General features: G+C 41.2%; 2 protein-coding genes across 4 annotated transcripts; both read right to left on the minus strand.

Moving 5' to 3' along the window:
* Positions 1-7: 7 nt before the first annotated feature.
* On the minus strand, positions 8-5,983 carry LOC146686670 (ras-related protein Rab-15-like). Of its 2 annotated transcripts, XM_085442040.1 has the most exons (7): positions 5,709-5,977; positions 2,927-2,987; positions 2,780-2,840; positions 2,624-2,701; positions 2,365-2,454; positions 1,076-1,141; positions 8-993 (listed from the first exon to the last, which is right to left on the minus strand). In XM_085442040.1, exons 1-7 carry the CDS (start codon positions 5,830-5,832, stop codon positions 838-840), a joined length of 636 nt encoding a protein of 211 aa, XP_085298166.1. In that variant the 5' UTR covers positions 5,833-5,977; the 3' UTR covers positions 8-837. The 2 variants fall into 2 exon arrangements, with proteins under 2 accessions (XP_085298166.1, XP_085298167.1); XM_085442041.1 differs by lacking the exon at positions 1,076-1,141 and having other exon boundaries at positions 5,709-5,983.
* A 602-nt stretch (positions 5,984-6,585) lies between these two features.
* LOC146686671 (protein max-like) lies at positions 6,586-12,735 on the minus strand. 2 transcript variants are annotated; one of them, XM_085442043.1, is made up of 4 exons: positions 12,544-12,735; positions 9,430-9,537; positions 7,954-8,077; positions 6,586-7,848 (listed from the first exon to the last, which is right to left on the minus strand). In XM_085442043.1, the coding sequence occupies exons 1-4, from the start codon at positions 12,577-12,579 to the stop codon at positions 7,664-7,666; spliced, it is 453 nt and encodes a 150-aa protein (XP_085298169.1). In that variant the 5' UTR covers positions 12,580-12,735; the 3' UTR covers positions 6,586-7,663. The 2 variants fall into 2 exon arrangements, with proteins under 2 accessions (XP_085298169.1, XP_085298168.1); XM_085442042.1 differs by having other exon boundaries at positions 7,954-8,092.
* Positions 12,736-12,951: the final 216 nt, after the last annotated feature.

Consider the following 12,951-nt stretch of genomic DNA (forward strand, 5'->3'; position numbering starts at 1 on the left):
CAAGGTCCCGACACATCTCATTAGCTTTAATATGAAAACTTTAATTTATTAACCCGTACAGTGGTTTTGTTATTTTTTTTGTAACAACCTGCACATATCATTTAAAAAAAAATTACATACAAGTGGCAACTTGGCAGAGCCTGAGTACATTACTTCAAAGAGCGGTAACACTCCTTTAGCACACAATGCCAATCACATTTGTAACGCAAATGCACACATTCGTGATGATAATGCATGAGCAAGCATTCAAGGTCTTCGAACATGGCACGACAGAGTCTCCGTCAAAGGAGGATAGTAAATTATGTAAATAACTCCACCCCTGCTGGGTTTGAATTTCGAGGTGTAAATAATTCAGCTCTGTCCTCCGGCTTCTTCGTCATTGCCTCCATCCTCTTCCTCCGCCCTCCTCAAATAAACGATTGTTGATTTGAATCCACAATTCATCTACAGCACCAACCAAATTATTCAATTTTAAAAAAATATATATGAACAAAATATGAAGAACAAGTGACGAAGCAGCTGCTCGGTGCAAACCTGTATTTTAAAGGAGGAAATTGTGGGTATGGATAGTTTTATTACACAAAACCGTGTTCTCCGGGAACCTCAGCAGCTTTAAGATTCAGCGATCATGGAACAAAATTGGCCCTCTGCTGGTAACTGCTTCTAAATGCATTTAACACAGTGTGATAAAAAAAAAAAAACTTGCAAAAAGTGAAACCCATTCATTAAACCCCTGGGCCAACAAGTCACAGCATCCACAAAGAGGGCAGAGGGGGACCGAATCAAGTCAGAGCGCCTTCAACTATAAGCTGTGGCACCATGATGGCCATCTTGTTTCTAACAGGCGCAGCTCCTCTGAGGAAGGTGAGGGACTGTGCTCTCTTTGTCTTCCTCCAGACCTGCCTTATCCAGATAGCTGTCCAGAGATCCCAACAGGTTGTCCACGTCCCTCTTGTGAGCCTGTAGCACGAGTTCTGTCAGACGTTCGAATGACTGGAGGAAGAAGGAAGAAAGAAAACAAAAGAATGCGGCGGGGAATTACCCAGAAAAAAATGTTGCCAAGAAAATCCACTACCTCACTGATGTTGATATTCTTGGAGGCACTGGTTTCAAAGAACTCCATCCCATAGGATCCTGCTAACTACAGACAATTGAAGCGCATATTTTTAGAAATAATAAAACTATTTTATACCTTTTTTCTCCAAAACTATATAAATATAATTTTAAAAAATCAATTAAATGCAAAGGCGATACTCTGGCACAATAATACTGATTAAACAGCACAGGGTGTCAACAGTGTGAAGATTTATACATATTATGCACTTGCATGGATGTAGGTGTATCCTTCAGGCTTTGCTGTGTGCTGTGTTAATATTATAACATGCAGTAAGAGGTTTATAAAAGGTTTATCTTATTTAGCGATATGATTTTTAAAAAGATTTCACTAAATGTTTTAAACGTGGGAGGAAGCGTTTGTCTGTCTCAGCCTAACCAGTTGAACAGTATTCTATTTTAAGAGACATGCTGGTATCAGCCATTAGTTTTTGGAAGCTGGGACTTTGATAGTAGTGCCTCTAAAAGCCTTTTCTCCCTGAAATAAGTTATGCCAGAACCATATTGCATATTTTCTCAATAAAAGTTCTTCTCAAATATGCAAAAGTGTTTTTTTAAAACCTCAAAAATAAAGTCAACATTATTCCCAACATGAGAGCAGCGACTGAGTCTAGTATAACTGAATATTTTGTAGTATTTAGTATCTAGATGGTCCTGGTCTGTGTGAAGAGCTCGGAGGAACGTTCATTCTGATGAATGACATTTGGCTGTAATTCATCGTCTAATTTAACAGGGTCAGAAAGAGTTCATATTGGTGTTTCTACAACATGAACAACTACTCATCACACACATGATCTGTACAACCGTCCGGATTTTATTTGGGAGTGTTTTCAAGTCTTCACTGTGTCTTTGTGGTAAAAAGGCCTGAGGCTGTCTGAGCAATAGAAACAACTAAGAGCCTGCCAGCACAGAGATAGTTGTGCGCACACTTCTCGAATCGAGCTGCCAAGTTGCCCGACAGACAGGTTGAATTTGTATGCAGTGTGTGGATTGTTTGTGTAGACTGTGTTTCGAGCTGATCTGGCAGCTTAAGTGACATTTATGAAACACACAAAGCTTTCCAGCGCAGGTATTACAGTAATCATCATCAAGTTTAAGGAAGTTTAATGGAAGAAACTGGAGGCCACCAGGAGACTGACTTACAATATGGGAGTCTGTATATTATGACGTTGAGTACTTAAAACACAATCTCCAAATTAAAATCAATAATATACTAATTAAAGCACAGCGGAAAATAAGGCTCAATCAAACCTTGGTTCCTTGGTTCTTTGACACTTCCCTCCTGAGTGAATCATCACATTTGTTTCCTACCAATATGGTCTCCATTTTTTGGGTAGTATACTAGAAGAAAACAACAAAAACTGAAGTCAAGCACAGGGATAGTGGACTTCATCATCCTGTCAGTCACTCTAAGCCACTGATTGTTTAGCAAGCAGCTAAAGTTCAGTCAGCCAGAACACAAATACTGGACAGCTGCGAAGGGCAGCGAACAGAGTGCTTATTGCCTTACTTCATCCACATCACTGACCCACTTGGCTATGTGCTTAAAGGACAGCTTGTCTGTGACGTCGTAGACAAAGATGACACCCTGCATAAAAAGTGGAAAGAGGACTAAGGAATCAAAGCTGCGTTACAGAAATCTAAGTTTACTCTTGGCTGCTCATACTTGCGCCCTCCTGTAGTACTGTTTGGTGATGGTCTGATAGCGCTCCTGACCAGCTGTGTCCCTGCATGGAGGACCAAACACATATCAGCAAAAGGGAATCACCCATGGCAGCAAGTGTGAATGCAATGAAAGAAAAATGTCACTTACCATATCTGTACTCGCACCTTGGTTCCATCTACCTCCAGTGTTTTCATCTTAAAATCAATTCCTGACCAAAACAAAGAAAATGCAAATACAGATGTAAGCTGGGATGCAACCTCCAAAAATACAATCACAAACTGCCAACAAATGTCCCTGAGGTTCATTGAGGATTCCTCGGAGATACTGTTATCTAAACAGGTGTAAACGACACTGAGGGATTTCTGTGCTAGGAGACAGAATAAAGGTTTGCAACGTAACTTTGCTGGTTTCTATTCAACTAGTTCTTTTAATCTACTTCTTATTTAGTTTTCATCATGCTAGCAAAGCCAAAATCCACTCAAAGACAAACATTTCTGATCCTACACTATGTACAGTCATGTTATAGACTCTCTGCAGTCCTGTGAGGAAGTGTACTCAGATGTACTTAACTGATCATCAACAAGTGTCATCACATCTATAAAGCCAGAAGTTATGAAAGGTTTGCTGATCTGTCGCATATCCCAGAAGTAGACATCACAGTAAGTTTAACCCAAGTTCAGTGGCAGAAAATGGCAAAAAAACAAAACAAAAAAAAAACAACAACCCTAGAGCTACATCTCAGACCCTAAATGGTAAATGACCTGTATTTATATAGCGCTTTACTAGTCCCTAAGACCCCAAAGTGCTTTACACATCCAGTCATCCACACATCCACACACAGGTGATGGCAGCTACATTGTAGCCACAGCCACCCTGGGGCGCACTGACAAAGGCGAGGCTGCCGGACACTGACGCCACCGGGCCCTCTGACCACCACCAGTAGGCAACGGGTGAAGTGTCTTGCCCAAGGACACAACGACCGAGACTGTCCAAGCCGGGGCTCGAACCGGCAACCTTCTGATTACAAGGTGAACTCCCAACTCTTGAGCCACGATCGCCTACATGCCTAAATTAGCATCCGTCCTAGGGCCAGTTTGGAATCACCAAACTTTTGGACTGTGGGGGGGAGGCAAAGAACCTGGAAGGAACCCCTGCAGGAACAGAGAGACCAACCAGCCAGTAGCTTTGAACACAGGACATTCTTGCTGTAAGAGGCAGCAAGAACCCAGATCGTACTAACCATCACACCTCCAATGTCTTTTGGACAAACCAGACCAAGGTGGAGATGTTTGGCCATGATGCACAGCACTACATTTGGCAAAAAACAAACACAGCATATCAGCACGAACCCCTCTTACCATCTGTCATGCACGGTGGTGGAGGGGTGATGATTTGGGCTTGTTTTACCTGGGCACCTTGCAGTCATTAAGTCGGCCATGAACTCCTCTGTATACCAAAGTATTCTGGAGTCGCATGAGGTTATTGGCCCGACAACTAAAGCATGACCGAAATGAGCAAATTCAATAGTTTCTGTTATAGTCCAATGTGCCAATAAGCCATGACACTACAACTATGACGACTATACTACTGTCGATATATCTTGCAAGAAAAGATTAATGAAAAGACTGAAGAGATCCTTTCATTTGGCTCCTGTGATGGATATTTATAATATTTTTTAACACTAGTGGCATGATTGAAGTTAGAATAGGAAAGAAGTAGAGCAGGAAAAAAAGGAAACGTGTGATTCTGATCAATTGGACAACTTGGAATCTGTTCTCTGTTTCCTTCCATATTTGGCTCTGTTACATTTAACATTAAACCCTGAACAGTTTTTGTTTTTTTCTTTCCGTTACGCTGCCACCACACTTTGTGGAATCAATAAACTCTGTGTAATCCAATCCCAACATTGTGCTCATAAAAAAGTTTTCTGTCAGGCATTTCATATGATCATTGACCATAAATACATTTTTGTTGGCGATGCAGCTTCCTAGCCCAGTTTGAGTGAAACGAAGAGGTGCTACTGAATCTGAAAATGCACCTACTTTACATAACAATCAAATCCCAATCTCACTGTTTTCAGTGTCTGTGAATGAGCTCCTCCTGTAGCCCGTTTCTGTCTCGCCCTAAGGATGGCTTTCCTCTTTTTGCAATTGTTCACTTTTATCATGTAAGAATCTGCGTTTATGTAATATATGCAAAGCTGTCCATTCATCCTGCATATCGGTATCCTTTTGTTCCAGCGCTTCTTTCACTGCCTGATGCAGATCTAAAGGCACGGCTGGTGATTTTCTTTTAGCAATGATTTCATCATCAGACACTATTCCAAATATCCAAATCCCATGTAAAGCCTTTCCACTCTGCATTTTCTGGTGTGACTTGACCCTGATTATGCTCCACAGTCTAACAGGTAAACAGGGCCTACCATTGTGACACAATCAGGAAAAGTGGCAGTACTGATATGAAGCACTAATGGCCTCATCAATCCGCAAGTTCCAATCAAGGGGGGAAAGATATAAGATAGCATATCAAATAATTTGAGAGCAGAAGAAATAGTCGTCTCCCTTCCCATTTCCAGTACGCTCGTGACAGAGACGTAATTTATCAGACCTCTTCTACGTGTCTAACCTTTAATTAAGCAAAAACATTCCATCTTATACTTTCATTGTGCTTTAGCGTGGGCAACAGAAAGCCTTCTAGGCAAACTTTCCCATGTGAGGCTGTTTGAACTTGAGGCCCTTTAATCCTATAAGTAGGCCCACTTTCTGAACAAATGGGAAAGCTAAAATAAAATGCTCTGAATGTTAAAACCCTGCATCTACATTCATCCAGGGAAAAGAATTTCCCGGTGTTTAACTGGTTCAACCTGTGGGGGAAAAAACTGATATGAGTTTTGGAGAAAGCTTCACTGAAAACCTGTTGGATGGCTTACCGATGGTGGAAATGTGTGTAGTGTCAAAGTCACTTTCCGTGAACCGGCGCAACATGCAAGTCTTCCCAACCCCCGAGTCTCCGAGCATGAGCAGCCGGAACAAGAAGTCGTACTGTTTAGCCATGACCCAAAACTAAGCGATGATGAAAAAACATGCCTGTCTGATGCGGCGCTTGAAACTGGCTGCTTGTCCTCTGCTTGGGTGATGCGTTCAAGGCCCCTCGGAAACTTTCACGCTGAACTCAAAGAGCGCCACTTGATGCACTTTACAAAGTCAGATGTCTTGGAACGTTTTTCTAACATTTTTGTGGTTCGTCGTGTGCTTTACTATCACCTTCAAATATTTCAGTAGTACTTCACCATCCTACATGTCGTTCTTGGTTACGCCTGCAATTTCCTACGGCACTGGAAAGCAGCACACAACCTGCGTCTTTGAACGTTGTTTCCTGTAGAGGGAGCGTCAGGACACATCACACTGGCCCAAGTCTAAATTCAATATTTAAACAATGATTGATGTCATTTTATGTCGCAAATAAAAGTTTATATGTTCCTCGATGCTCATATTTTCTACTTTATCTCTAAATATGAGTGAAAAGACAAACACATATATCTCCGTGTGTAGCCAATCCAGTCCTTGTGATCTAGGAACATTTAAAGGTTTATTTCTACCAAAGTTTCAACAAATCCTTCTTATCATTTACCTTAATTCCATCAGCAAATTCTGATTCTCAAATCCTATTAAACCTGCCAGATTATTGAATTAACTGGCTCTTTAACTAAACCTGCATTTAACACCAAAAAAAGGATGCTGTTGGGGATGCCTAATGTGCAAAAATCAGGCTATTTTTTTTTACATTAAAAACACAGGACTCACAAATTCATCCAAAATGGATAAAATAGTTTATTTATAGTTTCATAATAAAGGTATGCCTTATCTTGCAAGACAACCGTTGGCAGTATGTACAACATACCTGTAATTTCCATGGAATGGAACAAACAAATCTTATAAGGTACACACTAATTTATCTCTGCAAAAAAAAAGAGAAACATTCCCAGCACAGGCAAATCAAAGGGAAGGCTTTTCTTTGCAGAAACGACACCATTTAAGAGTATACAGTGTTATATACCACACACTGAAAAGGAACTTCCATCGACAAAAATAAAGGACAATGCCTTTAACTGCATTGTGCAACATTCAATATCAATGAGGGGATTTTTTAACCACAATTTATTTAAAAATATTAAAAATAGAGGAAAATAAATAGCTGAAACTTTGAAATATCAAGCCAAACATAATGGGAGTTCAGACATCAGATTATATAGGTATATAGATATAAGGGTAAGAAATTCTTCTTGGTGCATGACTATAAATAGAGGGATTTCTTTGATTACACAACATTTCAAAAGACAAAACTTTTAGCCAACTACACAGAATAAGGAGGGCTGCATTTTGCATAACAGACAGGGTTTGTTTTTCCAAAAGCAACTTCACATTCTTTTCTGGAAAAATATTAATATTATTATTATTAAAAGGTAAGGTATTCCTACCCTTACCGTTTGTCAAAAGTCTCACACCTCCACCGGATTGGAGAGGTTGACCAAAACAACCAATAGGGAAAGGTTATTTTTGTAGCTTTACTCAAGTCTTGTCATCTCCACATATATGAATGGTTATTATGAGGTCTGAAAGGCATAAAGTCCTTCAAATCTGCAGAGCTGCCTCAATTTGGGGATTTTTAACTTTGTTGCTGGGCCACGAAAGGAGTGACAGGATGCTTGCCAGAAGGATAAAAGAAGGTAGAAGCGTTTTATACATAATAGCACCTCTCTCACACACGATCTCCACCTCGTCTCCTGGGCTAGCGCAAGAAGGCAGGGCTCAGTGCGGACAGGCAAGAGGAGCTGGGGCTGGTGGGTAAAAAGAGTCTGTCTAAGGAGCCGGGGTCCACCCAAATCTAGCTTAGCTCCAGGCGCAGCTTCTTCCTGTTTGGTGTCTCGTCTGATTCTGATTCAGAGCTGGAGTCGGACCCACCATCAAAAGCGGACACGGCGCTCCCTTTGCGGTTTGTGTACAAGCTGCTATCGGAAGAGTAGTTGGTCTGGAGCTGAGTGTTCCCCTTGGCCTTCTCAAGTGCACGAACTGCAAGTCGTACACAAAGATAGAAACAAACGTTGTTTACGGCATCTGAGATTGAATCCACGTGACAAAAATGTGCGATACTTATTTAACAAGAGCACCGCTTACCCTGCTGCTCCAGCAGTGCATTCTGCTTCTTTAGATCGTCAATATCTTGCTGGTGGGTGTGGTTTTTTCGTCTCATGTACTGGATGTACTCCGTGGCTTTGTCTAGAATCTGTGCTCGGGAAGCCTGTTTAACAGAATTCTGTGAGGCCCGTGTGAAAAAGCAGCCAATAAAGTGCATGAATCTGTTATACACAGTTCAGAGTGTGTTGCAATTTAATCTGGATTCAAATAAGAAGTTAACAAGAACTATTCCAGGAGTCAGCGACCTCGGGCAGATGGGTCAACGCTTGTTTTGTAGTACCGTATTAAACCAACAGCGCAGGCTGACCACAAATGTTGATGCCACAACTTTGCAGCAATGCAAACTTGAGCAACAGCGACTGTGTTTGTTAGAAATATGCAGTGTTAACACAGTATACAGATTACTAACCAGACTGAAAATCAGTGGCAGTGGGCAGTGATCAATTCAAATTAGAAATTTCTGGTCTAAATCATCTTCAGTATTAATCTGAGGTAAAAGAGTGAGTGGCTGCAGCAATCCGTAAAGGCTCTGTCATTATTTGGACCTGCATTTCAGTCAGGATAGAAAACAACGCAATTACAACACTCTCGGTCGTGGATTGGCCTCCCCACAGGCTGGACCTCAACATTATTGAAGCAGTGTTGGATCATCGTGACAGCAAATGTAACAAAAGAAAGCCAACATCCAGAGAAGAGCTTTCAATGAACTATTCCTGAAGACTACTATAAGAAAGCTGCCTAAGAGAGTTCAGGCTGTGCTGAAGAATAAAAGCCGTCATACCACATAGTGATTTTCAAGCTCATTAAAACTGTACAGACTCTGTTTTTAACTTACATACTGTACTTTCATGTATGTTTGCACGTGTTTCGACAGAATTTCCCATTTTCCTAGCAAAATGTAAAGAAATGAGGGGTGGCTTTTAGATTTGCATAGCACTGCATATCTATTAACTCCAGGTTGAGCATTATCAGCTTCAGTTTCACTTGTGATGGCAGACCAGCGCAGGTACAAGTTAAAAGCAAACGAAGATAAAGCAGCTGGGATTCAACACAGTACTACAAATCAGGCTTAACAGAGGAGAAAATGATCTCATCTCCATGTTGACACAACAACTGTACGTTAACTGCCTTTTGAACTTGAATAGTATTAAATATGAAATGGACAGCATAAGCAGAAACATCACTCTTCATCCAGCATTTATTTGGCAAAGCTGCCAGAGTTTACAGAGCTGCTTGCTTTGACAGCAGTGTCTACAAGCTTGTTAAAATCCACCAACGAGATGAATGATCTTGTGAATCATTATCAGACACGTCGTTAATATTTGGCGAGGCATCTGTTTCTACAAATAACAATTTCCTCCTTCCTCTAGGCATGACGGAGAGATGACGAGCATAGATCTGGATTCTGGGGCACAATATGAATGGTCTATGGCAATATATAGATAGTTTCCTCACCTTCTCCCCTTGTAGTGCAGGCACAGAGTCTCGTAAACTGTGAAAGCTGTCTTTAATGTGGTCCCTGCGTTTACGCTCCAGCGCATTGTGATGTGCTCGCTTGTCTGCCTGCAAAGGGGAGAGAGAAAGTTTAGGTCATTTACAAAAAAACTACATACGTCCGCTTCTTTAACATACAGACACTTCACCCGTTGCCTACTGGTGGTGGGCAGCCTCGCCTCTGTCAGTGCGCCCCAGGGTGGCTGTGGCTACAATGTAGCTGCCATCACCAGTGTGTGAATGTGTGCGTGAATGGGTGGATGACTGGATATGTAAAGCGCTTTGGGGTCCTTAGGGACTAGTAAAGCGCTATATAAATACAAGCCATTTACCAGGCCATACAGAAGTGATTTAAACTGCAGTAAGAGTTTAGACGGTTATCTGGGTTAATATCAATATATGCACACAAGCAGGAACCTGTGCTGGAAGTATTTACAAGGACACGATATGTTTGCTTTCAGGGTTGCACCAGCAAATCTTAGTCGTAACTAAAATTCAACATTAACTCAGTCTCAACTCTTCCTTTGCCTTTTTTTCTTAACACGGACTGGATGATAGATAAAAAATCCAATTTTTTGTCTTAAAACAAGGTGTTCCTTGTTTCGTGAGTCACTAAGAGTCATGTAAGATCCGTTTGTGGTTAATAACTAGCTTTTAAATGTAGTGATTACAAATATGTGTGAAAATTTTCCAAATGAAGAGATGGGGAGAACATGCAAACTCTATATGGAAAGGCTGCGGCTAGATTTGCACCCAGGACCTGTGCGTGTTCTCCCCATTTCTCTGTGAATGTGAGCGCGAATGGTTGTCTGGCTGTCTGTGTTGGCGCTGCAAAAGACTGCCAGTCTGTACCCCACCTCTTGCCCTATGGCAGCTAGAATAGGCTCCAGCTCCCCCATCCACAACCCAGAACTGGACAGACGGGATGTAGATCAGGTAAATTCAAATATTGGTATGGTATTATTGTAGCTTTTTGCTCTTCTTTAAATTAACCTCATTCTTATTTTTTAGGGGTTTTTTTCTCACTGTTGTATATATTTGATAAAAGATGTCTCTCACTAAGTGAGGGTTTTACTTTAACTATTAACTCACTAACTGTACTATTTCTATTCTGTATCCTGTCGCTGGACTTTGTCTTGTGAGATCAATAGAGTGTGTATCGATCTATCTATCTGGGCGGCCGTGGTTCAGGGGTTGGGAAGCTCATCTTGTAACCGCAAAGTTACCGATTTGATCCCCAGCTCACTCTGTTCTGATCGTTGTGTCCTTGGGCAAGACACTTCACCTACCACCTACTGGTGTTGGCCAGAGGGGCCGATGGCGCGATATGGCAGCCTCGCTTCTGTCAGTCTGTCCCAGGGCAGCTGTGGCTACAACTGTAGCTGCCTCCACCAGTGTGTGAATGTGAGAGTGAATGAATAGTGGCATTGTAAAGCGCTTTGAGGGTCTCGAAAAGCGCTATATAAATCCAATCTATTATTATCTATCTATATCTCACTCATTACAACATGTTGCTAGGCCAGATATTAAAGTTAGTATAAAACGGATCATTTTTAATTTAGGTACTGGCAGAGATTAGAAGGAACATTTTACTTTCATTTTCTTTGTTTATGTAAGAGCAACACTACATGTCAATGGATATCAACGTAAAAATGTAGATTCAAACATGGCAGATTTGACTAAAACTGCTAATATCTCGTGAACACATCATGTAAAACTACACAAAATGCAAAAGACAAACATATACATCAAAACAAACATAAACAAAAGACAAATACAAACAATCTGCCTCACAAAGTTAAAGCTCATCACTTGAAATATGGATGTGAAATTTGAGCCTTTGCTGAAAACTGTTTTTAGGAAGCATTTCTAAACTTAATGGCTCAGTAGCGTTAGATGCACGGCACAATGAGAGCTTATGAAGCCTTACAGTAAATGTATAGGTGGCTCTAATAGGATCTACACTAGAGTTGGAATCCATAGTTCTGAGAAATATGTGGCCATATTTAGGTCATGTTCTCAGATTCATGCTCAATTAAAACACCACATCGCACTTTGGGGTGGGAAAATGCAACTGCTTATTGCAACACGAGGAATTCAAACCTGCACGCACAGTGGGCGTACTGATACATTGGCAGAGTGGTTAGTTGTAATGCAACTACAGCGCTGGATTTTTAGCAAGAAACCACAATTTAACAGGTAACAAGGGCTTGCAGAGAAATACTGAATAAATCGCCGGGCTTATAATCCAGAAAACACAATAACATGACATGAATTCAGTTGTACGATAGGAGAACATCGAGTACTGTATTCTCATTGAGCCTCGGTTTGCTGTATTAAATGTGTGTGCATCATAGCCTGACTTAAATCACACGTCAGAGCTAAAGATACAACCAACCACGACATTTCAACCAGCTAGCTGTCAAGTATGCTAACTATATCTAGGTAGACGTGAAGGGATTACCCTTTTATGCAACGAATAAACAAGGGCTGCATTTAGCATCTAAACTAAATAAATAGTAAAAGCATGCGTGGTGTAGCCGACAGAACCGTGTTATATTTCTGAAAGGAACATTATGTCCAAGCAAGCCGTCAGTTCACCTCTCAGAAGAGCTGACCTTGTGTCCTGGAAGAGCTTAACTGCTGTTTATGATTGGTTTTATTTATGTTTTTTTTTTCCATATTTGCAGTTTTAACACAGCGTTTTATTTCAAGTTTTATTGATCACGTGACAGCAGGAATACGGTCCACCAGAACGAGTGATTTAAGTTATAAGAGCATAAAACAGCCCTCTTTATTTTGCTGAGCTGCCCCAAATAAACGACAAATGTCGTAGCGAGGCTACCCAACTTATTCACCAGTTCCGTGTGCGACTTTCATTTGAAAGCCAGCAATTAAGAGCTCAAACGCCCCCCCTAACAGCTATCTCCATACAGGCTTCAAAACCTAGTGCTAGCCCAGAGAAACCCCCGCTAACTAGCTAGCACAATCAAATAGCATATTTTGAGAGGAATGTGAGTTACTGTGTAGCTAACAAACTGGCTAGCTACTTCTAGAAGAAACAAAAAGACATACATCGCTGTCGACTTCGATGTCATCGTTTTCGCTCATTCTTCGATTTAAAAAAAGGTATGAGGGGGGAAAAGAAATAGAAAGTATAGCAAAAGCTGGAAGCAGATAATTAAACCAAGCACGGAACTCTGCTACGGCAGAGACATGACAACCAACCGCTTCTCCACACGTGATTCGCCTACACACATGCACGGGGAAAACATCTACAGCGCAGGCGCAGTAAAGCAAAGGCCTATGGTAATTGAAGTAACTTGGTCCAACACAAAGCTGATTTGCATATGTCATGTTTTTGGAGCTGAAACTATATTTCCCACAAGTCCGCGGAGTTGGGTCGCCTTCAAAATACATTTTATCCCCTACAATCACAGCAGCTTGGATATGAGAAATCTCAGTGTGGTTTCTCAAATAGAA

This window comes from Copadichromis virginalis, linkage group LG19 (assembly GCF_057382275.1).
Source record: "Copadichromis virginalis isolate Kocher_CV1m ecotype Utaka linkage group LG19, C_Virginalis_male_GT1.1, whole genome shotgun sequence".
Taxonomy (NCBI): Eukaryota; Metazoa; Chordata; class Actinopteri; order Cichliformes; family Cichlidae; genus Copadichromis; species Copadichromis virginalis.

Excerpts from the sequence above, each read along its gene's own strand:
- LOC146686670 (XM_085442040.1), bottom strand. The coding sequence starts at position 5,832 with ATGGCTAAACAGTACGACTTCTTGTTCCGGCTGCTCATGCTCGGAGAC. Across the intron at positions 2,988-5,708 it reads TACACACATTTCCACCATCG|GAATTGATTTTAAGATGAAA; the intron begins GTAAGCCATCCA and ends TGTTTTGGTCAG. Across the intron at positions 2,841-2,926 it reads AAGGTGCGAGTACAGATATG|GGACACAGCTGGTCAGGAGC; the intron begins GTAAGTGACATT and ends TCCTCCATGCAG.
- LOC146686671 (XM_085442042.1), bottom strand. The coding sequence starts at position 12,579 with ATGAGCGAAAACGATGACATCGAAGTCGACAGCGAT. Across the intron at positions 9,538-12,543 it reads ACATCGAAGTCGACAGCGAT|GCAGACAAGCGAGCACATCA; the intron begins GTATGTCTTTTT and ends TCCCCTTTGCAG. Across the intron at positions 8,093-9,429 it reads CTGCACTACAAGGGGAGAAG|AATTCTGTTAAACAGGCTTC; the intron begins GTGAGGAAACTA and ends CGGGCCTCACAG.